Source organism: Papio anubis, chromosome 8 (genome assembly GCF_008728515.1).
Source record: "Papio anubis isolate 15944 chromosome 8, Panubis1.0, whole genome shotgun sequence".
Classification (NCBI taxonomy): Eukaryota; Metazoa; Chordata; class Mammalia; order Primates; family Cercopithecidae; genus Papio; species Papio anubis.
The window spans coordinates 112,285,938-112,313,500 of NC_044983.1; the positions used below are offsets into that span (position 1 = coordinate 112,285,938).

The 27,563-nt window shown below is 41.6% G+C and overlaps 1 protein-coding gene and 2 long non-coding RNA genes across 3 annotated transcripts; 1 reads left to right on the forward strand and 2 right to left on the reverse strand.

Annotated features, from left to right (window-relative positions):
• Positions 1-3,178: 3,178 nt before the first annotated feature.
• LOC108587345 lies at positions 3,179-8,024 on the reverse strand. Its single transcript, XR_001905812.3, has 3 exons — positions 7,666-8,024; positions 6,329-6,359; positions 3,179-4,275 (listed from the first exon to the last, which is right to left on the reverse strand). It is a non-coding gene; the product is annotated as an uncharacterized LOC108587345 (long non-coding RNA).
• A 747-nt stretch (positions 8,025-8,771) lies between these two features.
• On the forward strand, positions 8,772-14,232 carry AARD (alanine and arginine rich domain containing protein). Its single transcript, XM_003903093.5, has 2 exons — positions 8,772-9,116; positions 13,133-14,232. Exons 1-2 carry the CDS (start codon positions 8,796-8,798, stop codon positions 13,274-13,276), a joined length of 465 nt encoding a protein of 154 aa, XP_003903142.2. The 5' UTR covers positions 8,772-8,795; the 3' UTR covers positions 13,277-14,232.
• Positions 14,233-15,717: 1,485 nt separating this feature from the next.
• LOC108587346 lies at positions 15,718-21,143 on the reverse strand. The gene is made up of 3 exons (XR_002523956.2): positions 20,585-21,143; positions 18,401-18,786; positions 15,718-17,314 (listed from the first exon to the last, which is right to left on the reverse strand). It is a non-coding gene; the product is annotated as an uncharacterized LOC108587346 (long non-coding RNA).
• Between the last annotated feature and the right edge of the window lie 6,420 nt (positions 21,144-27,563).

The window sequence follows — 27,563 nt, forward strand, 5'->3', positions numbered from 1 at the left end:
AATTCCTCTTGAATGAATGAATGTTGAATGAATGAATGTTCCTTAATTCCAGGTACATCAGAATCAGTGCGAATTGGTGCACATGATTTTAGATGCTAGGCTGTTTCAATATTACATAGAAACTGAGTCTCCACATGATAACCCTGGTGTTTTCCCTAAAACAACAAGCCATTAAGTTGAAGTACCAACTGTTTCTTCTCATCTTCATGATCATTTAAAATATCTGGCTCTTTTCCTCTCTTTTATGCATCATAATTTTTCAAACGTTTTTCTATTCCGTCTCTACTGGAGGTTGTCAATGTTGTTATGACTCATTAACTCTTCTTTATAGAGTTATAGAAGGATCTCATAAAAAGTAATATTGGTGTGTAAATAAGATGCAACAAGCAATGACCTTCATTTTTCTATTCAATAGAAAGGAAATAAAATAATGAGTAATAAAACCCTTCTAGAAATTCTGATTCTTTTTTGATCAACTTGATACAGATCAGGTAGAAGTGGTCTCCTGACAGAAGCAATGGTCTTTTTTTTTTTTTTTTTATACTTTAAGTTCTAGGGTACACGTGCACAATGTGCAGGTTTGTTACATATGTATACATGTGCCATGTTGGTGTGCTGCACCCATTAACTCGTCATTTACATTAGGTATATCTCCTAATGCTATCCCTCCCCCCTACCCCCTCCCTAAAATAGGCCCTGGTGTGTGATGTTCCCCTTCCCGAGTCCAAGTGATCTCATTGTTCAATTCCCACCTATGAGTGAGAACATGCGGTGTTTGGTTTTCTGTTCTTGCGATAGTTTGCTGAGAATGATGGTTTCCAGCTGCATCCATATCCCTACAAAGGACATGAACTCATCCTTTTTTGTGGCTGCATAGTATTCCATGTTGTATATGTGCCACATTTTCTTAATCCAGTCTGTCACTGATGGACATTGGGTTGATTCCAAGTCTTTGCTATTGTGAATAATGCTGCAATAAACATACATCTTTTTCAAGCCAGTGGAAAAAGCCTATGTGTTTCCAGTAATCCCACTTAGTTTTGCTGATCTTTGAGCATTACTGGGTAAGTTGTAGTTAAATGTCACCTTGCTTTTTCTTACTAGAAACTTAATGTTATATTTTTAACATTTAATGTTACTTTTCTTTAATTTCAATTTAATTTTAATGTTATGTTGATAGAAGAAATAACACTTTTTGGTTAAAATCATGTTTAGGATCTGTATACTTTGAGTTCACTTCTCAATCAGATGGATTCTATGAAAAGTTCAATAAAAAAGGATAGAAGGTATGTTTCCATTTCTATTCAGCGTTTTAAGGAGAGAATCTTATCTTTTGGGGTTCCCCAGCTCTTTTTGATAAATGGTAAAGGAGCATTTTGAAAATGTTGTTGTGCAGATATATTTGCAGATATATTGTGCAGATACAGTTGGTATTTCCTTAAAAAATCAACCCATATAAATATTTGAGAGTCTGTTGTTTTGGTGAAACAATGGAGCCATTACGTGATTGGTATTATGTAATGGAAGGTTTCAAATAGCTTCCTGCATTTACCAATAATTCACAAGGGATGCATTTAGGTATATTTTCTACCAAGCCCACAGCATTTTGGCTGAGATTTCCAAGTCAGGTGAATCTCTTCTATTGCTTACATTGGTGTCCATGCCAAAGAGGAGTGAGTCAATAGAAAGGCAGTCTTGCAGCACATAGCTGCCACGTTTCTGGATCATACCTATTTAAAAGATGTAAATTTGGGACCCAGTCAAGAAACAAGAAAAAAAATGCAGGTTAATGAATGGCATAAATATTTATATTTTATGTATGTATGTAATACCTAAAACTAACGCCCAAAGAAAAATGAAAATCAATAGAAAGTGAAAACGAATGAATCTGAACTTTCCGATTGTATTTTAATTCACTGCCTGATAGGTTTAGACGACTGCATAGCATTCCCTCTTTTTTTTTTTTTTTTTAATGGAGTTTCGCTCTTGTTGCCTGAGCTGAAGTGCAATGGCGTGATCTTGGCTCACTGCAACCTCCACCTCCCAGGTTCAAGCAATTCTCCAGCCTCAGCCAACCGAGTAGCTGGGATTACAGGCACGCGCCACCACACCTGGCTAATTTTGTATTTTTAGTAGAGATGGGGTTTCACCATGTTGGTCAGGCTGGTCTCGAACTCCTGACCTCAGATGATCCATCCGCCTTGGCCCCCCAAAGTGCTGGGGTTACAGACATGAGCCACCACGCCCGGCCTGCATAGTATTAATTTGTTTTTTTTTTTTTTTTTTTGAGACGGAGTCTCGCTCTGTTGCCCAGGCTGGAGTGCGGTGACGCGATCTTGGCTTACTGCAAGCTCTGCCTCCTGGGTTCACGCCATTCTCCTGCCTCAGCCTCCCGAGTAGCTGGGTCTACAGGCGCCCGCTACCACACCCGGCTAATTTTTTTTGTGTTTTTAGTAAAGACGGGGTTTCACCGTGTTAGCCAGGATGGTCTCAATCTCCTGACCTCGTGATCCGCCCGCCTCGGCCTCCCAACTGCATAGCATTCTTTACAAGTGGCCCCATGTGCCAATGAAGCAGTACCCTGTCCAAAGAAATCCCAAGTAGTTAGGGTAGAATGGGCTCTGATTGACTTTTCTTTTTCTTCACTCCCATTATTTTTATAACACAAGTAATGCAGCATATATTTATTGTTAAACATTGAAATAATAGATACACATATTAAAGAATAAAAGACTCCTACATGCATTGCTGCCCAGCTCCCAAAGATAACCACTGCTAAGTTTGCATTCATTTTTCTAAACCCTCTTTTAAATACACATTCAAACACATCTATCTATAGTTTGTAGAAAATTCTGCCATATGATGCATATTATTTCACAGCTTACTTTTCTCTCTTATTTTATTAAAAAAAAATTTTTTTTTGAGACGAATCTCACTCTGTCCCCCAGGGTGAAGTGCAGTGGGGCAATCTCGGCTCACTGCAAGCTCCGCCTCCTGGGTTCATGCTATTCTCCTGCCTCAGCCTCCTGAGTAACTGGGACTACAGGCACCTGCCAACATGCCCAGCTGATTTTTTTGTATTTTTAGTAGAGATGGGGTTTCACTGTGTTAGCCAGGATGATCTTAATCTCCTGACCTTGTGATCCACCCGCCTCGGCCTCCCAAAGTGCTGGGATTACAGGTGTGAGCCACCGTGCCCAGCCTTCTCTCCTATTTTTTTAAAGAGATGGGGGGGGGGGGTCTTGCTATGTTGCCCAGGTTGGAGTGCAGTGGGCTAGTCATAAGCATGATCATAGTATACTACAGCCTCAAATTCCAGGCTCAAGTGATCCTCCAGCCTCAGCCTCCCTAGTAGCTGGGGCTACAGGCATGTGCAACCATGCCTGATTACTTTTTTCTCTTGATGGTATGTTATGGACATTTTCCCATGCTAGTACATGGATCCACCTTTTTAAAGATTGAGCCTATGGAATTCTAAATTATGGGTGTATCATAATTTATTAAATGTTTCTTCTCATTGTGTTAGGAATTAGTTTTGGCACCAGTAACAAAGACTAAAAAATGTGGCACAAAATTAAGTTTTATCTTTTTCATATAACAAGACTTGTATAGTCCTGGGCATATGTGATAATTCCGTGATGTTTTCAGGGATAGACTGATTTCGCTATTCTAATACTGAGTGTGGCTCCCATCCTCAAGGTCCCAAAGTGACTGTTGGAGCTCCAGCAATCAAATCTTCATTCCAGTCAGGAAGAAGTGAAAGGTAAGGAACAAATTGGTGTGCCAGTAAAGTCAGTTCCCTTTTAAAACCCTTTTGTACAAGTCCTACCTAACAATTCCTGCTTATATCTCATTGGTCATATCTTAACACATAGCCATCCCTTTCTGTCAGGAATTAAGGAAAATTTAATACTTTAGTCAGATATATTGATACCAACAACAATCAGGTTCTTTTAGTAAGGAGGAAGGGGAGAATGCAGATTGACTGGGTATCTAGCAATCTTACCACATGTATTGGTACATATTTTGCTTGTTTACAATTTTCACTATAACAAACAGTGCTGCAATGAATATACATGAATGTGTTTCTTTTCATTATATTCACTTCATATTTTTCTGTAATCCTTGATTTTTATTTTGATTGATTTATTAATTATCTTCCATATGTTACATCTTTTCATTATTTATAACTTCATCCATTTTTCATCTGGTCTTGGCTCAAAGGAGGAAGCATCCTGCTCTCTTCCCAGTGTTCTCTCTTTTTCCCTCTTTGAGCTTGGTGGTGAAAACAGAATAATAGGTTAAGATGTTGATGTTTGGAGGTAAAAGAAACATAAATTGAGGGTGTCTCCAACCTGATCATCTTTATGAAAAGGCAAGGTACCAGGAGCAGACAGCACAGACTGGGGCTAACTTCTCACTCCATGACTTTCTAAGGGTTGCGACCTTCAAGGAATTACTTAATGTCTTTGTGCCTTAGTTTTTCCATCTGTAAAACGTTGTCAGTGTTTGCATTTACCTCATAGGGTTGGGGTGAGAATGGAATGTAAAGCACTTGGAAATAGTAGCTGGCATATACTAAGTGCTATGTGAGTTAACAGTTGTCAGTTCTCGCCTCAGTGAAGTAAAAAATAGTTTCTGTGCAGTGTAATGGCAATGGAGGCACAACGAGAGGGCAGGTGGTGGTCAGAGTCCACACGGTCTTTGTGAGAGATTTGAGGTGGTCAGGGAGGTATGAATCAAGGGATTGTTGTGTAATGTTGAGAGGACAGTTGAAGTCAGACATCACATCGACTGCTTAGAAATAGGAGTAAAGACACTGAATAAATAGGATTGAAATTAACTGGGTAGGGTTGGCAGAAGGCCAAGTGGATAGAGCACTAGAAGGTGCTGATATGAGTTAGCTGAAATAATTTACCACAATATTCTGAGTGGGAAAAGAGAAACAGAAGAGTACTTCAGAAAGCCATTTCTCTTGAATTAAGGGGTCAGGGTGAATTGTGGATAGAAAAAAGGAGGTGGACTGAGAATAGATTTTCAGAATTCAGCCTTTTAAAGGTATCATTCTGGGTGATAGTAGACTTTCAGGTGTGGCTCATGTGACTGGATTACTGCAGTGAAAAAATGCCAGAGATGAAGATCAGGGAAACAGAGGGAATCAAATATTTCATTCAGTTTCATTTACTAGGCAATTGAGGATCACCTAGTATGTGCTAAATGGGTTTTGTGTTGTGGCGAACAAGATATAGGTATTTCCTAACCATTAAGTTAAAAAACAAACATATATATATGTTATTTAAAAACAAACACATATATAAAACAATATATGTTTTTTAATTAAGAGGAATCAAAGTCATTTGTGTATACCTACTTACCATTTCTTATGTTACTCATTTCTTCCTGAAGATCTGTGTTTCCCTCTACTATTATTTTACTTCAGCCTGAGGAATTTCCTTTAGTACTTCTTACAGTGTAAGTCTGCTTGTGACAAATTCTCCTAATCTTCCTTTTTTAAAAAATGCCTTTTGAGATTGGTTTTTGGACGGATATTTTTGCTGAACATAGAATTCTAGAACATAGTTCATAGAACATAGAACTAAATTAATTTAGTTCTCTCTGCGTTTAAAAACGTCCCAGTGTTTTCTGGACTTCATTTTTTTTTTTTTTTCCTGCAGGAAGTCAGAAGTCATTTGTATCATTGTTAACTTATATGTAATGTACATATATTTCTCCCATGGTAGTTTAAAAATATATTTGGAAATGTTTGATACTCCCTACTTCAAAAGGTAGAGCTGAGGTTCCTCCCCTTGAATATGGCTCCAACTTAGAGACCTGATACTCATGAGCAGAGTGGTAATAACTGACTTCCAAAGCTGGGTCATAAAAATGTGGTTCAGAGCACAAGAGCTTCTCTCGGGCTCTCTGTATTTCTCTCTTCTTGTTTTGAGGGAGGTCTAGCCACTATATCATGAAGACGCTTACACAATAGTAGGGAAGAGTCCACATGGAGAGGAACTGGGGCCTCCCACCAAGTGCCGGCTTCAACTGCCAGGCATTTGAGTGATTCATCTAAGTGATCCACCTTGCAAGCAGATCCTCCAGCTCCAATCACATCCAGCTTCAGAGGATGGAGACCTTGCCTGACATTTGGTTACAACAGCATAAAAGCTGAGGACTGTAACCTAAGCTGTTTCCAAATTCTTTCCCACAGAAACTGTCAGAGATAATAAATGTTTATTTTTTGAAACCATTGAATTTTGAAGTAATTTGTTATGCAGCAATAATTAATACATTTTCTAATTCAAATGTCTGTGTATATTATATTCACCTCAGTGCTCCAATTCTTCAATTTGCTTTGCCTGTGTAAGAGAAAGAAAAAAAATGTAAAATTCAAGGTGTACCACAACTGAAAAATCAACCTATAGAAGAAAATTATTAATTTGTGGTAAACCAGTTTATTTTAAGAAAACATTTTGTCTCTTTGGTTTGCCATTGTAGCTTGAGCACCTTGTGTAATACTTGGTACATAATAAAACATTAAATAAATATTGTTAAATGAATGAATCAATAAATTTGCTTCCCCAGGTTTGAAGCTTCTGGGGGACAAAAACTATGCCTTATTCATCTTTGTATCTCCCTCATATGGCACAATTCTTAACACTGAACATGCACCATTCACTGTTGAGTTAAATTGAACTTAACTGAAATTCTTGTTGAAGTAAATGATCTGGAAATGGAAGTGAATAAATCATAGCAAAAAATTCATTTTAAAAGTTTATATTGTACATTGACTACTGGTGGTTTTCAAGCCCCATCAACCTATCACCAACTAACCAACAAAAAACCCTAAATTCATACTCTGTTGGTGCGTGGCAGACCACATGGATTTTTATAATTTCTAATAAGACAACACATCTTCAGATATTTCTAGGGAATCTTTATGAAGCAATATACAATAGTAGGAATTTTACTGTGCTTGGGTTATAAACTATTGCAAGCTGTTGAATTTAGTACATTGTCTGCACAGGCTGAGTAACCTGTATTCCTCCTTATCCAGTTGAGCCTAAGCCATTTCAATAGAGCCGAAGTTTATGAGCATAGTGAATTTGAACACTTAATCTCACTCACTCACTCATGCAACATATAAACTGAGCAATTCTCTTCCTCTTTGGGAGATAAAGCTTATCCAGGGCGTATCCCAGTGGTTTGGAGCACAAGCCAGACTTCCTAGGTGCAAATTTCCAGTGGATCCCTTACCAGCTTTGAGATATTTGGTGTATGTCTTAACCTCTTGCCTTAGTTTCCTCAACTGTAAAATGCAGAAACTAATAGTACTTACCTCACAAGGTAGGTGTCGAGATTAAACACATAAAAATTGCCTGGCACATACTAAGCACGAATAAAAATCAGTTGTTAATGCCTTCGATGCCTACCATGGACCCTGGAACATTGCAAGTGACTTGTAACTTTTGAATGAATAAATGAATGAATGAATAATGAATAAGGTGAGAGTTGTGTCTAAATTATTTTTTTTTGTAATTGCATTCTATGATCATACAACAGTTTTGATTGTTCACTCCTTTTTAGGAATTCCTTATTAGATCAAAAAGAGGCAGAATATGTTCTTTGATAAAGGACATACAAGTAATATTGTCACATGATTACCTGGAGTTGGTACATTAGTCTGTTCTCCCACTGCTATAAAGAAATACCAGAGACTGGGTAATCTGGAAAGAAAAGAGGTTTAATTGGCTCATGGTTCTGCATGCTATACAGAAAGCGTGGCAGCGTCTGCTTCTGGAGAGGCCTCAGGGAGCTTTTACTCATAGTGGAAGGCAAAGCGAGAGCAGGTGTCTTACATGGCAGGAGCAGGAGTGAGAGAGAGAGGAGAGGTGCTGCATACTTTAAAACAACCAGATCTCTTAAGAACTCATTCACTATAAAGTACCAGGTGGGCACAGGGCTAAACCATTCATGAGAACTCTACCTCCATGATCTAATCACCTCCTACCAGGCCTCACCTCCAACACTGGGGATTACAATTCCACTGGAATTTGGTGATGACGCAGATCCAAACCTTATCAGCTGGGAATTAAACACACACACTTTGGGCTAAGGGGAATTCTGATTTTTCATTTTAATCCCTTCATAAACGTGGACATGGCAGACAGGAGTCAAACGCAGAAAGGAGCATGGAGACCCAGACTTCCAGGTATGCCTTACTGAACTTGTAGAAAGTCCATTCTAACTGGCAAACAGGGCCAAGCTTCTCCCCCTTGACTGCGGTCAATTCCTAGGGAAAGGTGAGGGGTCTAATTAAGCCTTTGCATCCCCCAAACTTGGCAAAGTGCCTGGCAGAGAGTAGTAAGAAAAAAAAATTGTTTTTAAGGAATGAAGTATTAGGAGATCAAGGCAACTAAGAAGGCTTTGGGTTGAAATATTCTACCTTTGGTCACAAACCTTCCACCTGTACCTCCACTTCCACTTACGTAGACTGACTGCTCAGTTCCCAAGCCTTCTCCTTAGAAAGACTTCCTTTCAATGCAAGCAGCAGAAAAAAGCGACCCAGCTGAAACTTCTGTAGTTATGGGAACGCCTCCTTCCTCTGTCGCTAATGGAGGACTAAGATGGGACTGGGAGTAAAGGAGCGTCTCTGAATGGCGGGGCAGTTGCAGCGTCCCACTTGGCAAGAGTTCTTGAATTACCTCCGCCCCCGCCCTGACCAGCCTTAAACATCAAACTAGGAAACTTATCTTTCGGCAGCAGCGCTGAAGGAGTGACCAGGCGTCTCCGTGATGGGCCCCGGGGACTTCCGCCGCTTCAGACAGAGAATTTCCCAGGGTCTCCAGGGACTCCCAGGTAGAGCGGAGCTTTGGTTCCCACCTCGTCCCGCGTGTGGCTTCCCCGGGGACGGCAGGAGCACGGACGTCCAGGAGGCCCTCGCCGCCAGCCCGCTGCTGGAGGACCTCAGACGACGGCTGACTCGCGCCTTCCAGTGGGCGGTGCAGCGCGGGACCTCGAGGCGCGAGCGGGAGGCGGCGGCAGCGGCGGCGGCGCGGGAGGAGCAGAGCTGGGCGCGCGTCGAGGCCACCCTGGCCGGGCTGCGGGCGGAGCTGGTGAGAGCGCGGGCTGGGCGGACGGCTCCCAGGACTCCCTCTCCCGGGACCTCTCCTCGGGCTCCAGAGCAGCTGGCCGCGTAGCCCACCCGAGACCTTGGGGAGAGCGACGGGAGCTGTTCCCAGAGAGGGCGCCCTGGCCCCTGCGGCTATTCTTCCTGGGGAGGCCAGCTCAGGTCTGGACACGGCGTTGACGCCCCGCCTCTCCAGCATCGTTGGGAAGGAAAGGAGCCCTACAGGACCCGTGGTGGTGGTGGTGGTGTTGGGGAGGGGGTTGCCTGGTCTACCAGTGACATACCCAAGATGTCTCCTCCCCAACCCGTTTCTATAGTTTTCTGCCCTGTAGGGAACTGTGACTATGTGTAAGTATGGCTCATGGAGGAGGAAACTTCCATGAAATAAACTCTCTTGTGACTGATGGAGAGTGTCCATCAGTAAACTCTTTCTTTATACCCCGCAAGTTTTGTTCTTATCTTTCCCGTGGGTAATAATTCAGAAAACTGGAAATAAGGCATTTTGTGAAACTGCCCAGTTTTGAACATTACACAGGTTATGTCCGAATATTAAACAGGAGGGTGTACAGGTATTTTAGCTGACTGATTTTTTTTTTTAATTAAAAAAACTGGAAATTAGTCACGATTTGAAAAGGACACAATGAATAGGAGCAATTCAAACTTTAAAATGGTGCTGCCTAGGAAAGTGTGCAGTGGAGACTTGGAAAATTCTTCTCTTTTGCACTGATTACTAATACACTAATACAATTAACCACTACTTTAGAACTGATCCAACCATCAGTAAATTGTCTTAAGAATGTTATCGCATTTCTGAGTTTAAGAAGAACAGTATTAGGCCGGTGCTGTGGCTCGCGCCTGTAATCCTAGCTCTTTGGGAGGCCAAGGCAAGGGAACACCTGAGGCCAAAAGTTCGAGAGCAGCCTGGCCAACATGGTGAAGCCCCGTCTCTACTAAAAATATAAAAATTAGCTGGGCATGGGGGCTGGCGCCTATAATCCCAGCTAGTCAGGAGGCTGAGGCAGGAGAATCACTTGAACCCGGGACGGAGAGGCTGCAGTGGGCCAAGATTGTGCCATTGTATGCCAGCCTGGGCGACATGAGCGAGACGTCTCAAAAAAAAAAAAAAAAAAAAAGGACAATATCCGAAATTCCTTGTCAGATTCACATTGTTAACATGGGTTAAATTAGATTTACTACCAGATTTACTATCTGATCCAACAATGTCGAAGAAACACCTGGTTTTCACCCCGAGCCTAAGCGGTGAGTCTGAGCAGCAGGGCAGCCGGAGACACCTCATTCGGCCCCTGGAGGCCTGTGCTATGGGCCAGGATGCTAAACTGGAAGGCTGAAACCTGGCGCAGCCATCTCTGCATTGGAGTCTTGGGATCTGCCGGTACCCCTTCCTGAGCCTCAGGGGACTCACATTTAAATCAGATGAGGAGATTACACTGAATAAGCTCTGAGACAGCTTTCAACCTTAACATTCTAGTAAGTTGTTAGGAGCTTTAGACAAGTAGTATGTTGGGGGTGGCAATAAAATCTGGTGAGATTGGGGCATTCGGGGTGGTATGACTGTAGACCGCTGGTGGCAATAAAATCTAAACAGATGAGGGCTCAAATACCAACATTACCATTTACAGGTTCTGCAAACACTTGCTGGCCCTACAACTTTGGGATTGGTACTTAGCCAGTTTGAGTTTGTTTACCCATCTGTAAAATGGAATTTATAATCTCATAGGATTCCAGAGCTTATGTGAGATAATAGTCTATGAAATGCTTAGACCATGGGTATTGTTTAGTGGCTATTATTGTAATGATTACTATAGACCTTGGACTCTGTACCAAAAAAGAACAGATACATTCCTATCAAAAAATCAGGACTTTTTCCAGGAGGGAACCAGCGAAGTTTACACATACACAAATAATGTGTCGTTGGGTTACAGACGATGGTCAACATCTTGGTCAATCATTTTATCCTGGTCATAAGGAAGAGGCACACGAGTGTGGATACTGTACCTTAATATCATCACCACTAGAAGACTTAGTTTTCAATTTTTGGCTATTAACTGGATTTTTACAGGAACTGACATACATTGCTATACAAATGTACATGTATCATGTATTAGGATAGTATATGTAAGGAATGATGATGAGCAAATTTAATTTAGAGTTGTGTTGCTATTTATACTATTTTTTGTTGTTTGGGTTTTCTTAGAATCATTGATTTCTAGGGTCTGTGAGTGGATTTCAGGGGTTCTATATACCTAAAATTGTATACAAAATTTTTTATGTGCATATGGTTTTTCATCAGAGAGGGTTCATAACTTTCATCAGATTCTCAAAGAGATCCACGATGAAAGAAAAGTTAAAGAACCATTGATGTTTGAATTTCATAAGTGTGAATTATACATACTTAATTTAGATGGTAAATCATTACCAGTAATTTTTCTTCTTGATTCTTGCATGAAAGTACAGGATGGATATTCATCAGTTAATTAATTCACTCACTTTTATAACAAACACAAAGAGAACCCACTGGGTTGTGTGCCCAGACAGTGCACTCTTAGTTGGGGATACAATTATGAATAAGATACAGTCTCTACCCTCAAAATCATCAGTCTGGTCTGGTCAGTGTGTTCTGAGAGACACTTGTACAGAGTGCTGCGGATGCACAGATAAGAGGCAATTACGTCTGCCCATGCAATCAGGGAAGGCTTCTCAGAAGAGCTGGCGTTTGACTGGGTTCAGCAGCGAGAGGTGGCAAAGGGCATCTTAAACAGAAATGGGGACAGAAAGAAGTGTGCTTCAGCTCAGCGTCTGTTTAGGTACTGGCAAGGTTTCTGACCAGCTGCAGTGGGAGCTGGCATTGGAAAGAGGGCCAGGAAAGGAAGCTCAAAAGTAGAGCAGGATTATAGAGCATCTGGGCTACCCTAGAGAGCTGAAGCTTCCTGCAGGCAAGGTGCAAGGGTTTTTTGGTGGTGATTGTATGGTTACTGTTACTGCTTGTTTGCTGGATATTCACTTATTTTATTCTTTGCTAATTCTTGCTGTCAGAAAAATGATTCTAGGTGCTGCAGAATGGAGAAGAATGTCTCAGAGAAAAACTGAAAGATAGTTTTATCCAGTAGCTTTATTTTGCAAATTAGGTGACCATGAGTATTTACTTTTTACCAACACACTGTCCTGGTTCATCCTGGGGTGGTTTCTACTGACAAGCTGATGAAGCTTTTTTAGCAGAGAGAACAAATTCCTCATGAACTGCATTAAACAAGCCCTAGCTGAAGAAATTTGCAAGTAGTTGATCATTAGTTTTCAGTTATAATACAAAGATTATGTTGGACTAAGCTTTGCTGGACTGTCCCCGGGGTAACATGCCCGAGAGATCTTTTTTTAAACACATGAGGACCTTCATAAACTCCCATTGGAGGATGGTATAAATCAGCCTTGATATCTAACAGATTTCACTCCAGAGTGAAAAATGTTAGATTATATAAGTACACATAACTATACATGTGCCTCTAAGGTGTCATTAAATGCTTTTGCTCAGCAGGTAGACCATTTAAAATCCTGAAAACTTGAAATGGTAAGTAATCAAGTAAATAGGCACAGATTCTGAATACTCAGGTGGCTGTAGGCAGTTATCCTGTGGCTCAGAAGGCACATAAAGAGAAATGATTTCATTGTGGATCACATGCTATTGCTTGAAAATAGCCTTCGGTACATAGGTATTTTTCATATGGACAGCTTTGTGCATCAGCTGTTTTTGTTTTCATTTCAAGGCCATTTCAAAAGCTATTTATATATCTGGATTTTACTTTGTCATATAGAAAGTCAGTTTTATAGCCAGACCAAATAGAACTGGAGACTAAGATGAGAAATACATCTTTCTTGATATCTTAATTTCTTTTCCTACAAACTTATTTCTTCTGTGTAGTCAGAGAGTGGTTTCATTTGATCTGTATCTCATGCTAATAAAGATTTTTATTTTTTTCTAACTTTTAGGTGGAAATGCATTTCCAAAACCACCAGCTGGCTAGAACTTTACTGGACCTAAACATGAAAGTGCAGCAATTGAAAAAGGAGTATGAACTGGAAATTACATCAGACTCTCAAAGCCCAAAAGATGATGCTGTGAATCTGGAATAAAGAAATGCACACAAGAAGCTCTTGATCCTAAAACTAACACAACCCTGAAACAATTCTGATGAACATCTTATGCTTTGCATAAGTTTTGAGGGGCAATTTATAGACCCAAAACTTAGATGACAGGGGAAGGTGAAAGAAAAACATCTAAGAGAGGGGAGAGAAAAATGATGTATTCCAAGTTTTAAAGTTATTTGTTGTTTTGACTGGGACATAGAAGTAAAAATATAACTCTCTCTCTCTCTAAGAATGCTTTAATGCCAACTTTCGGTATTCCACCTTGTGTCACCTGACCTTTCTGGCATTGCCTGAGCTTTCAGAGTTCGTGCTTGTTTTGCTTTACTTGATTATTCTCTGTTTGTCTGTCCAGCGGCCTGCCCTGCTTTTTGTGGATAATTATTTCTACTTGAATTCTAATCATGCCGTTTAGGTGGTCTGTGACTAAGGGTACTCCACCTTCCTGGATGTCGTCATGCAGCTCAAGGCAGGCTGATGGGTTTGTCCTTATGATTTTTTGAATGGGCACTAAAAGAGGAGATGAGTATTTCTGCCAGTAGAAGTTGTGGATCAGGGGCTTGGAAGCTGCTGGTGGTCACCATGTGAGAAAGTTCACACCCTAATGGAGGTGACTGAAATGGAACCACTAAAAGCACAAAAGGGGAGGGAGGGAGAGTGCTTCGCTTCCTTTTTCCTGGGGTCAAGTTGTATAAGACTCCAGGCCTTGCTCTTGTTTATATACATGAAACATTCTGATATCCTTTTCATAAAATCTCTTTTTGCCTAAGTAAATTTAAGCTGGAGTTTCATGACTTATATCTAGTGTTCACAACTAACACAGTTGTTCAGTTTTAGGAGTTAAAATGGTTCTTACCATTGAGTTGGACTATCTAACTGTACCCAAAAAGTGCTGTCTTTTTAATGCAAACAATAAAGTTAATAAAAAATAGTTGCAGATCTAAGTGATATTTATAATGGTTATTGTCTGCAAAATACAAATTTATAACAAGCTATGTAATTTTAATATTTAATAAACTATAAAAATCAGTTCTTGAAGACAAAGGAGAACAGAAGAGACACGGGTTTTTCTCTTTTTAAAATAAATGCAAGAGCCAGCATGGTGGATCATGCTTGTAATTCCAGGAATTTGGGAGGCCGAGGTGGGCAGATTGCTTGAGCTCAGGAGTTCAACAATAGCCTGGCCAACATGGCAAAACCCCGTATCTACTAAAAATACAAAAATTAGCAGGGCGTGGTGATGCTCACCTGTAGTACCAGCTACTCAGGAGACTGAGGCATAAGAATCCCTTGAACCTGGGAGGTGGGGGTTGCAGTGAGCTGAGATCATGCCCCTGCATTCCAGCCTGGGTGACAGAGGGAGACTTGGCCTCAAAAAAATAAAAATAAATAATAATAGTAATAAAAGAAACACAAGTTGTTTTATGTGAGGATCTGAGAATTATCTGGACTAAGTTTAGTTTATCCTTAACCTTTTTTTTCCCACAATAAGTAAAGTATTCTAGCCCTTTGGTGCTTAATTGCCCTCTATATAAATGAGGAATTCCCAAGTTCAGCATTGGTAAATGTCCAGTCACCAGCATCTCAGTATCTGACCATTGCTTTCCTTCAGATGTTTTGCATATGAGCTCTTGGCCTATAAATATACAATTACTATATTAAATTTCATTTATAAACTAGATTTCCTATTTATTTCTTCCTTTGAATTTTATAGAAATTTTTAAGAAAGGGTTGGCACAGTTCCTTGTGATCTGTTTTTTGAAAAAGCTTCTACTTCACCTTTGGGACAATCATTCTCAAATGTGTTTTAAAGATGAACATTTATAAATCGTTGTAATTTTGTGTTTGAAAAATACTCAAGGTGATTCATTATATAAGCTCAATTCCTTACAGAATACAGACTGCTGACATTGGTTAATATTAATGTCATTTGAGTATACTGATAATATATTGGGGATCAAAAGAAAGAAAATTTAAAATATGAAAATTGATGCATTGTTTTTCACATTTTTAGGTTAAAAAAGGTCCATTATTACACTGCAAAGTTTTGGTCACCACTTTTCCCCCACATCTTTCAGTGATGAACTTTGGATCACTGTATTTTTTTAGGGTGACATATACAGAAACAGAATGAGAAACTCCTTTGTGTCCCACGTGTCTTGTTTGATGGAAGTCTGAATCAGTGGAGGTAGCCTCTGATATTAACTGTGCCATGTGGAAATACAATGGGAGCTTGATACGTGGGACACTATCATTATTAAAAGTTTTTATTTTCTTTCCTCTTCAGTATGCTATCTCTTGCCTTTTGTTTTTAAAGTAGCAGAAGCCAGATGATTGTCTTTATATAGTTCTTTGCCATGGCGCTCAGCTGTTGGTTGTTAGCTTGCTGGCCTGGCATCCTGTCAGCTGGGACCCATGATAGAGCAGATAAACTTTTCTGAGGGCTGAGGCTGCCCTGCAATCTACACTTCTCCTCTTTCCAGGATTTCTAAATAAGCCAGAGCAACACTGTGCCATTTTAAAGATCTATGAAATGGGAGCACCAAACTAGTGCCAGCTGGAGGGGAAAATGAGAAAATAATTATAACCTAAATTATGCATCGGGGAAGCAGTAGCTGGATAAACTGAAGAAAGTAAGATGTTCGTAACAATAGTGGGAAAGAGAGGGCCAAAAGAAGAGACACCAAAAACAGTTTTGTGAGGAAAATATTGTGCTTGAGTTTTTCAAATGACACAATTTCTCGCAGCTCTAATCATAGGGGGGATTAAACCACGTTAGCAGGAAATGGGCTTTCGCCATATGGTACTTGTTTAGCACCTACCAGTGAATAGGTGCCAAATTAATTATGACAATTAGAAGCTTTGCCTAGGTTGTTAGGCATCAAATTCCTTTACAGGTGGCCTGGATGAATCCGTGTTTTGTTTGGCTTGCCAAACGACTTCTGCTGTAACAGGTGCTTCTGCAACTCCCAGCCTGGGGACAGATCAGAGTCCTCTGTGGGTAACCCCATGATAGCTGAGTCTAAAGCAGTGTAATTATAAGAATCTCATCTCCCCTGCTCCCTTCCTGGCAGGCTCAGGGCCCCGGCACAACCATCAGCTCTATGTACCGCTGTAATCACTGCCAGAATCCCTCTGTGCCTGGAACCTGGCACGAGGCCCTCCAGTGCCAGCTGCCTTCTCTCTTGGTTGCTTTCATTGCTGCTTCTGCTGCCATTGCTGCAGCCTCTGTTTTCTTTTTGACCATGTCAGTAATGAAGGTTATGGTAGGGTGAGAAATACAGTTAGGGTGACAGTTGCATCTGTGCCACCCTCCCTACCTCTCGTCTGGCAGCCTCTTGTTCCGTCTGAGCTGAGTGCTGGGCAGTAGGACTTGGATGGATGGACACCTATTACAGTAGCCTGTGTCAAGCACTGCTTCTCAGGGGGCTGTGTACCTCTCATCCGCCTCCTGATTCTGGCATTGAGGCATATTGGGGGTGAGAGGGCTTCACCTCTTCCTTAGAAGCAATAATGTCATAGTCTTTCTCTTCTGACACCAGTACAAGAGGGATCTGTTGAAATGTAATAATGATGAAACTAACAAAGGCATTAACCACCACTCCTGTACCAGTCATTGTGCCAAGAACTGTACATGTATCAGCTTATTTAATCCTCACAGTGACTGTAGGTGTGTAGGACCTGTTTTTGGAGCTATTTGAACTTGGTGCTTAGTCCTGGCTCTGCCACTTACCAACTATATAACCTAAAGCAAATTGCTTTAAATTCTTTAGGTCTCTCCAAGGAAGTCAGTGAAAATGGGACCTGTCTTACCTAAATCTTAAGGAACTCAAATCAGGTTTGGGAGAATGAGTTAATGGCGAAGGAACTTCTACATCACGTGTTTATTTCATATCTTTAGTTTCATATGATCTTACTACCTTTTTGGACTGATACCTTCCCTGCGCCCCTCTCTTCCTCATATCTTTATGTCTCGGTGATGCTCTGCCACCTGCTCGCTGTTATGTTGTTGTCTCGGAGTTCCCTCTGTGGATCGAAAAATTGATTTAGCAAACATGGGAATAGGCAGCAGGAAGATATAAAGTGAATAGTCGCTGCTACTTGCCAACCCCTGAATCTGCCTGGCATGCAGCGCTATGTGTTTAAAATGTAATTGTCCCAACAAAACTGTGAGGTTGGAACTATTGCACTTCCCATTTTACGGAAGAAGAGAGTGAGTGTTGGAGAGGTGATGTAATTCATCACGATCCACTCAGCTAGCAAGTAGATGTCAAGATTCACATCTGATGTTGGGAGTGGTCTGGCTATTACTGGGCCCCTCCCAAACTAATGGGAGAGACCTTGCACTAGAGAATAAATTCAATATTATAACAGAAGAATGTATGAATTGCTAGGACGGATGCTTTTTGCAGGAGTCAGACAATGAAGGTCTCATTGAAGACATGCCTCCAAATTATTACTTGGTGTCTACCTGGAAAAAAGTCCTCACATCCGGGAGTCTAAACTAGTTGAGTGATGTTAGATAAATTTCTCCACCTTATTTAGCCTCATTTTTTCTCATTTGAAAATGAGATAGTGGAAATGATCCTAAAACATTCCTCTAACTTAGAGCCTCTATTTTATTATAATCCTGCCTGCTTGTAACTGGATCCTTCAACCACTTGCCCCTGACTTGCCGAGACTTTCTGATTCCCATTATAGCATGACAGACAGCTGACCATTTGTCCCTGGCCCCTGGCAATGAAGTAGACTCTCCTGGTCTCAAACCTTACCCTGATCACAGCGTGAGCTGATGCAGCCTTGATGATGACAGAAAGCAATTCTTGTCACTCTTGGATGCCCCTCTGCCCTTTTCACCCACACCATGACTGCAGCCAGGGGGAAATGTTACATTTGCACTTCTGAGGCAGACGAGCATCACTTAAAACTGTTACGTGTTATTATTTTAGAGGCAGCCTGCTGTGGCAGACGCTGCTGGCTGAGAATCACGTCTTGTGTAGCCTCTGCGGCCGGATGGTGGAGTTGGAATCTTGGCTCCTTCACCTCCTCACTATGTTACTTAACACTTCTACATTTCAGTTTGCTTATCTGTAAATAATGAATCACGCTTACCCCAAGAGTTTGTTATGAGGATCTAGTGGACTAATACATGTGAAGTGTTCAGAACACGCAAATAGTGGCTTATTATAACAGCCAATCCAACAAGTGTTTTGCTCATCCTTCTTGCCTGTTGGAAGTGCTCAATTCCAAGACAGGGACAGAGATGACAGCTTCACTTTTCCCCGTCCCTCTTGCAGTTCAAGATGGCTTTAGAATCCAGTCGTGTCTAATAAAACATAAAGGGAAGTTTACTGGGGGGGTTCTGAAAAACATTTTTCCCCCTTACATGAGGAGAAATAGAAGGTAAGCTGTCTTCCTCCCTACCTCTTTTTTTTCTTTCTTCCAGATATTTTCACATGCAATTGTAAAACTTGCCCATGCTGCAGCCACCCTGTGACCTATGTGGGAAATAAAAGTGCACTTTGAAGATGAGAGGACAGAAAGATGAAAAGAAGCAGTGTCTTTGATCACATCACTGAGCTTCTGACCCAACCCAGCAACTGCCTACCTATGGCTAGTCTTGTTCTGCGAGACAGTAACAATAATAAAAATCCAATTGTTTGAGGCACTTTTATTGGGGTATTCATTTCCTTGCACCTGAAAGCACTCTGATAACTTAATCCCCCAAAACCTCCTGGCACAAAGGTTTGTGGTGGTGTCTCTCTGAAAGCAACTCTACATATCATCAGAAACTATGGGCACAGGACTCCAGAGACATCATTTGGTTACTTAAATGTTTCACACATGCCTTTGGCGAGGATGAATTCTATGCAACAGAGTATCAGTTAATGCATACTGAAGGAAGACTTGTTGGAGAAGAATCCTCTCCTGAACCCGGGGGAGACTCTAGAATCCAGCGGTAAATGTTCTAATTATTGAAAACATTTCCCCATGCTCACCCTCAAAGACATTCTAATGCCTATAAAACCCGCTACCTATCTGATTCTGTCAGAGAAGACATTTCCTTTTTTGGCAACTGGAAGCAGCAGGGATGAAAAAAGCGTCTCAGGACTGAACTGGCAGCAGAATAGTAAACTGTTTATCAACTCTTAAATTTTTATACCAGGGAAGTTTAGCAAACCGTCAGAAAACAGCCTGAATTGAATTTCTATAAATATTGCTTCCAAATTGGTACTGAGGATACTAGTTGCTCTACACTTCTACAGGATTCAATCTGGGACTTGTCATGCAAAGAAATAGCTCAAGATTTTACGGTGGGATTGCCAGGGTCAGAGGGCAATGTTCTCTGAAATCCACCAATATTTGTACTGGGCTTTATGGTTACCGTTTACCAAGTACTTTCCAGTTTACCAAGTGCTTTCCAGTTTATAATTTACCAGGTGCTATCATAGCTGATAACTCGTTAATCTTACAGTAACCCGCTGAAGTAGGTGTGGGTTGAGGCTATTGAAATTTAAGGAGCATCAAGAAAGCTTGCCTAATTTTAGAAATTATCACCCTCATCCTGTCTTCCCAGGATGTCTCTCTCTCCAAGTAAGCGACGTTACTTCTGGAGGGAGTGCAGTGTTGGGAATCTGAAGACCCAGTTTTGAGCTGAATTTGCTTTGTGGTATCTGGTGAGTCGTTGATGTTTCTGGGCTTCATTTTCTCACACGTAGAAACTTGTAGAGTAAGGCATTTAACTCATAATCATCTTTAAGATGCTTTGGATTAAGCATGGTCATCTCCTGCTAATGGTTTTAATTTGAAACAATGTGTTACCAACTCATTAGTGTGAATTAACCTTGGTGGTGATACAAAAAGGTTGAGCTTTATTTAGAGTGTGCTTAGTAAGCAATTAAACAAGGGAAGCTTGTTTAAAAAGAAAAAAAAGTACTTAAGTTAAATTCCTTGTATTTTTACAATTTTGCCTTGGGTTAACTTTATTGCACAGCATGAATCTAAGTGCAAATTTGCTCTCTCTTTCTGTCATTCATTCAACTTTTTTGTTGCGTCTACTGGGTGCCAGGCGTTGTTCTAGGGATGCGTTGAGCTCAGTTTTAAAATCAGCATCTCTTTCTGGATTCTGAGCATAGGACAATAAACATGAAAGATGGGATTTGGGCTCTCATGTTGCTTGCAGTCTAGATGGCAGGGTGGGGAACAGATAGTTCAATAAGATATTACCATACATGTGATAGATGCTATCACAGAGCAAAGTTGAGTGTCAAGGGAGTAAATAGGAAGCAAACTTACCTTGGATGTGAAACAAGAGAGGCGGCGTTTTGGAGCATAGCCAAGAGACGGTTGGGAGGAGCAGCAGATAGCAATCCTAGACAGAAACAACATCTCATAGAAGGTCCTAGTGAGAGGTGACAACGTGCTAGCAGCCCTCGCTTTCGTCGCCTCCTCTGCCTCAGCGCCCACTCTGGCCGTGCTTGAAGAGCTCTTCAGCCCGCCGCTGCATTGTGGGAGCCCCTCTCTGAGCTGGCCAAGGCCAGAATGGGCTCCCTCTACTTGAGGGGAGGTGTGGAAAGAGAGGCGGCGGCGGGAACCGGGGCTGTGCGCGCCGCTCGCGGGCCAGCGTGATTTCCGGGTGGGCGCGGGCTCGGCGAGTCCCCGCACTTGGAGCCGCTGCGCCGGCCCCGGGCGGTGAGGGGCTTAGCACCCGACCCGGGCCAGCAGCTGCAAAGGGTGCGCCAGGTCCTCCAGCACTGCCGGCCCGCTGGCGCTGCGCTCGAATTCTCGCCGGTCTCAGCTTCCTCCCCGCGGGGCAGGGCTCGGGACCTGCAGCCAGCCATGCCCGAGGCCTCCCCCAACCCACCTCCCGCGGTGGGCTCCCAGGCGGCCCGAGCCTCCCCGAGGGAGGCCACCCCCTGCTTCTTGGCGCCCGGTCCAGTCGACCGCCAAACGGCTGAGAAGTGCAGACACTGCGCGGCACTGGCGGGCGGCTCCGCTGGCGACCCTGGCGCGGGGTCCACTAAGCAAAGCCAGCTGCGCTCCTGAGTCGGGTGGGTATTTGGAGAACTTTTATGTCTAGTTAGAGGATTGTAAATGCACCAGTCAGCACTCTGTGTCTAGCTCACGGTTTGTAAATGCACCAATCAGTGCTCTGTATCTAGCTAATCTAGTGGGGGCCTAGGAGAACTTTTCTGTCTAGCACGCTGTGTCTAGCTGAAGGATTGTAGATGCACCAATCAGCACTCTGTCAAAACAGACCAATCAGCGCTCTGTAAAACGGACCAATCAGCACTCTGTAAAATGGACCAATCAGCTGTCTGTAAAATAGACCAATCAACTCTCTGTAAAACGGACCAATCAGCTGTCTGTAAAATAGACCAATCAACTCTCTGTAAAACGGACCAATCAGCAGGATGTGGATGGGGTCAGATAAGGGAATAAAAGCAGGCTGCCAAAGCAAGCACTGGCAAGCTTTTCGGGTAGGTTTCTACCTTGTGGAAGCTTTGTTTGTGCAATGAATTTTGTGGCTGCTCACTGTATGGGTTCGCGGTGAGTTTGTGAGCTGTAACACTCACCGGGAAGGTGTGCAGCTTCACTGCTTAAGTTAGCAAGGTCACAAACCCACCAGAAGGAAGAAACTGGACACCTCTGAACGTTTGAAGGAACAAACTCCGGACACACCATCTTTAAGAACTGTAACACTCACTGTCAGGGTCCGCGTTTGTATTCTTGAAGTCAGCGAGATCAATGAACCTGCCAATTCCGGACACACTAGAGGTGAGCAAAGTCATCATTTGTTTTAGAGGGTAAAGAAAGCTCAATATACTTGGCACTTACAAGAAAGAATGAAGGTGTAAAGTGTGGTTGAAGTGGTGAACGTTTTACCACAGGCCTCACAAGCCATATTTTGGGGTTCAGACTGTATCGTAAGAGCCTGGGTAAACCACTGAAAAATATTTTAAAATTTAGCTTTTATTATAGCAATACTTGCATATAATATACAAATAATTAAATCTAAAAATCTTACACAAAAATTATCAGTCCGTTGATGGCATGCCCCCGCACCCCAAAGGAAACCACTGCCAATTTTTTTTTTTCCTTAGAGTCTTCCTCTGTCACCCAGACTGGAGTGCAGTGGCATGATCTCCGCTCACTGCAGCCTCCGCTTCCCGGGTTCAAGCGATTCTCCTGCCTCAGTCTCCCGAGTAGCTGGGATTACAAAGGCCCACCATCTCATCTGGCTTTTTTGTTTTTTAAGTAGAGATGGGGTTTCACCATGTTGGCCAGGCTGGTTTTGAACTCCTGACATCAAGTGACATGCCCGACTCTGCCTCCCAACGTGCTAGGATGACAGGCATGAGCCACCGGGCCTGGCTACTTATCATTCTTTTACCTTTTAGATAATGTGAGTAAGCATCTTTGATTTATGGATTTTAGACATTATGTCTTCCTAGTATGACAAAGGAGAAATTTATTTAATTATAATGTCAACTTTATTTTAGATTCAGGGGGTACAGGTGCAGATTGTTTCTACCTGGGTATATTGTGTGATGCTGAGGTTAGAGGCACGGTTAATCTCAGCATCCAGGTACTGAGCATAGTGCCCAGTAGTTTTTCAATGCTTGCCTCCCCGCCTTTCCCCATTAGTAGACCCCCATGTCTATTTTGCTATTTTTGTGTCCATGAGTACCTAATGTTTAGCTCCCACTTATAAGTGAGAACATGTGGTATTTGGTTTTGTGTTCCTGTGTCAATTTGCTTAGGATAACAGCCTCCAGCTGCATCTGTGTTTCTGCAAGGACATCATTTTGTTCTTTTTTATGGCTACGTAGTATTTCACGGTGAATATGTACCACATTTGTTTTCAATCTAATTCATCATTGATGGGCATCGAGGTTGATTCCATTTGACCAAAGAGAATTTTGTATTTCTTATTCTTTCTCTTGCTAATGCCTTTATTCTTTCTAATATGACTTTTTTTGTATTTTTCTTACATTTCTATTTGTAATTTTAATTGTTGTTCCAGGCCAAGTCAAGTAGTGGACTGTGATTATATTTTTTTCTTGTGTAAATTTTCATTTCTTCTGATGTCGATAATTACATTGCTTGTTTTGCTTAGCTTTCTTTGAATCTCTGGCCAAATCTTGTATCATTCCACAACTCTGTGAAAACACTTCTACTACCATCTCATCTCTACTTCCTGTATTACCTGGCACTTGAAGCTTTCTAGGGTTCTATGTGGGCAATTTTGCTTGCTTCTCATGAAATTCTTTTTTTGCAGGCACTCATGTCGGACTTCCCCTGCTCTGCTGGGTTTTGTAGCATTTTTTCTTATCAACTTTTTCTCGTCATCTCTTGTTTTCTGTTTTCCCCCATTTCAAGTTCTATTTATTTCTAATTCAATCAAAGATAAGAAATTTGAATTCCTGTTTCTTTCTGGAATAGAGTTCCAGAAGATCTGTACTCAATGCTAAGACTGGAATTCATCCATGAGATTTCAGTAGAGGATTCTCATATTTGCTTTGAATAAGCATCTGTCTGGCAGCAGTGTAGAGAAAATGAATCTGAGGGGAGTTGGATTAGGTTTAGGGCCAGTAAAAATAGGTCAGATAATAACAGACTGGAGTAGGGTGGTGGTAGTGAGGATGAAGAGAGTAGGCCTAACTAAAAAATAATTAGGAGAAGAATCAATAATTTCTGGTAAGTAATTGAATGTGGGAGTGATGGAGAAGTCGGAGAGAAGATAGTTAAGATAATGCCTTCGTTTTTAGCATGGGAAGACGAGTAGATGGTGATCTTATTTATGACAGTAGAGGGCACCAGAAGAAGATGAGATTTTGGAATGGGAGACATGAGAATTCAGTTTTGGACTATTGAGTTTGAGGTGTCTTTGATACATTTAAGTAGAGACATTGAGTAGGCAGTATTAAATGGCATTTGAAACCCATGGCAGTGGAATAAATTAAAACCAAGAGAAGAGAAAAAGGAATTGGATAGAATCCTCATAAATGTCAACATCTGATGGCTGGGCAGAAAAAGAGGACCCTACAATGACATTTGAAAAGCCGTTAGAGAGAGAGAGAGAGAATGGTGTCAAAGAAAACTAATGAGGGCTTGTTTAGTGGTCAAGTATGATAGACTAAAAATATCTTTTAAATTTAGTGACATAAAGGCCATTGATGACCTTGGAAAGAACAATTTATGTGGACTGGTAGGTGTAGAATCTGAGTAATAATGGGTTAAGGAGTAAGCAGGAGATGCAAAAATGGAAACAGTGAATATAGAACGTTCTTTCAAATAGTTTGGTTTTTAAGAGTAAAGGAGGAGAGATAGCTCGGTAGACAAAAATGTGATGTCAAATTTCTTTTTAGTTATTTTTTTGTAAGATGAGATATTTGAGTATGCTTAAATGTTAATGGATAGCCAAATAAAAGTAGAGATCAATGATATAAGTCAGCGTCAGAAGTCAGTGATAAGAGTGAGGGCCTTGAGAAAGTGAGAGGGAAGGGTCTACAAAGTACAGGTATGAAGCTTAAGATCGGAAGAGGAACACCACATCCACTGTTATAAGTGGGCATGGTAGAGGGGCCAGGTAAATGTATCAGTTGATGAAAAGAGAGAATTCTTGATGGCTTCCACTGTCTCTGTGCAGTAGTAAAATTCAGGGATTCAAGGTTATGTGCCTACAGTGAGGAAGAAATGGGATCAGAGATCTGAGGAATGTGGGAACAATTTGAAATAGCTAGTGTATTGGGTTGAATGGTATCCTTCCAAAATACATGTCCACCTAGAACATCAGAATGAGACCTTATTTGGAAATAGGGTATTTGCAGATGCAATTAATTAAGATGAGGTCATTTTGGGCTAGGGTGGGTCCTAAATCTGATGACTAGTGTCCTTTTGAGAAGAGAGAAACAATGACACAGATGCAAACAGTGGGAAGATGGCCATACAAAGACACAAAAAGATATATAGAGAGAACATCATGTGAAGACAAGAAGAGACTGGAATGCTGCATCTACAAGCCAGGGAATGCTGAGGTTTGGTCGGGTGCGGTGGCTCACACCTGTAATCCCAGCACTTTAGGAGGCTGAGGCGGGTAGATCACTTGGGGCCAGGAGTTCGAGACCAGTCTGACCAACAGGGAGAAACCTTGTCTCTACTAAACAAAAATTACACAGGTGTGATGGTGCACGCCTGTAGTCGCAGTTACTTGGTAGGCTGAAGCACAGGAATCGCTTGAACCTGGGAGGCAAAAGTTGCAGTGAGCTGAGATCATGCCACCGCACTTCAGCCTAGGTGATAGAGTGAGACTCTGTTTCAAAAAAAAAAAAAAAAAAAAAAAACTGAGATTTGTTGGCACCATAAGAAACTAGAGGAGAATTGTGGGACAGACGGATTCTCCCTCAGAGTGCTCAGAGGACTAACCCTGCTGACTCCTTGATTTTGGACTTCAGGCCTCCAGAACTGTGAGCCATCCAGTTTGTGGCAATTTGTTATGGAAGCCCAAGGAAACTAAAACGGGAAAAAATGGAAAATGAGAGTGTAATACAAAAACTCAGATTATAAGTACTATTCAGAACTTAGTTGAGGTTGGTGATCATGAAATTATGTTGGCAATAAATGTAAGGCAGCCCAGGCTTAACTGTGAAAAGTGAATAGATAAAGCAGGATTCATATTCTGTCATGTATAAGCGGAATATGGACAAGGTGGCAATAAAACTGAAAATATTTCAACAGAAGGGATGCAAAGATGAAATAAAGTGTGCTTTGAGTAAAGATTAAAGACTTAAGGTGGGTGACTGGAGGCAGGCAGCAAAGGGGTTCAAGGGACAGGCTGAAAAATAGCTATAGTAAGAGAAATTGAGTAAGAGTCAAAATAAGAGGTTAAGGTGAGAGAGTAAGATGATTGAGTTTGTGAGTTCATAGCTGAAGCAGTTCTAGGCCATGACAAATTCCAGGATGCAACTGAAGTGTGGTGGAGATGGCAGTCATCAAAAATGAAAATTTCAGGGCCAGAAACTTAGACGGGTCATCCATACTATAGTAAAATTTTCACTTTCTGGTGATTCTTATCTTTTAATAAAAATGATGCTTACAACGAAAACACAGTTCTTTGGATTTAAAAAGCATGCTAAAAAACAGTGTGTGTTTATATAGTAGAAATTCATATCTACTAAGGGATGCCATAAAAAATCAATGTGATAGTCTCTCTTATATAGTCCCATGGACAATTACAGAAAGTGGACTTCATGTTTTAAATCAATGAAATGCCAACTTAAATAAAGTTGAGTTCTATTTTGAAACTTAATTAATCCTGAAATGTTTCAGAATCAAATTCATCAGGGCACCGAAGTAAAAATGTTAAAATATAATCAATCTGTATCTTTCTCTCAGAATTACAAATGACTGGTACTAATTACAAAGTGGTCAACATCTTATTCATAGGCTTTAAAGCATAGCAAAAATGACTATGATTGGCTATGTGATTACATTTTCATTTAATAAGTGACACGTGAAATAATTTTTGTAGGGTCCACTCCTGTGGGGCTTAGCGGGTGTTCTCCCTGTGTGTGGAAACGAGAGAGTGTAATAAATAAAGACACAAGATAAAGAGAAAGCAGCTGGGCCGGGGGGACCACTACTACCAAGATGTGGAGAACGGTAGTGGCCCTGAACGGCTGGGCGTACTGATATTTATTGCATACAAGACAAGAGGGGCAGAGTAAGGAGGGTGAATCTTCTAAGTGATTGATAGGGTGAAGCAAGTCACGTGATTATAGGACGGGGCCCTTCCCTTTTAGGTAGCCGAAGCAGAGAGAGAAGGCAGCATACGTCAGCGTTTTCTTCTATGCACTTAATAATATAGATCAAAGACTTTAAGACTTTCTCTATTTCTTTTACCACTCTCTACTACGAACTTCAAAGAGGAACCAGGAGTACGGGAGGAACGTGAAAGTGGACAAGGAGCATGACCATTGAAGCACAGCACCACAGGAAGGGGTTTAGGCCTCCGGATGACTGCAGGCAGGCCTGGGTAATATCCAGCCTTCCACAGGAAGCTGGTGGAGCAGAGTGTTCCCTGACTCCTCCAAGGAAAGGAGACTCCCTTTGGCGGTCTGCTAAGTAATGGGTGTCTTTCTAGACACTGGCATTACCACTTGACCAAGGAGCCCTCAAGTGGCCCTTATGCGGGCATGACAGGGCTCACCTGTTACCTTCTAGGTCACTTCTCACAATGTACCTTCAGCCCCTGACCCTATACCCGCCGGTT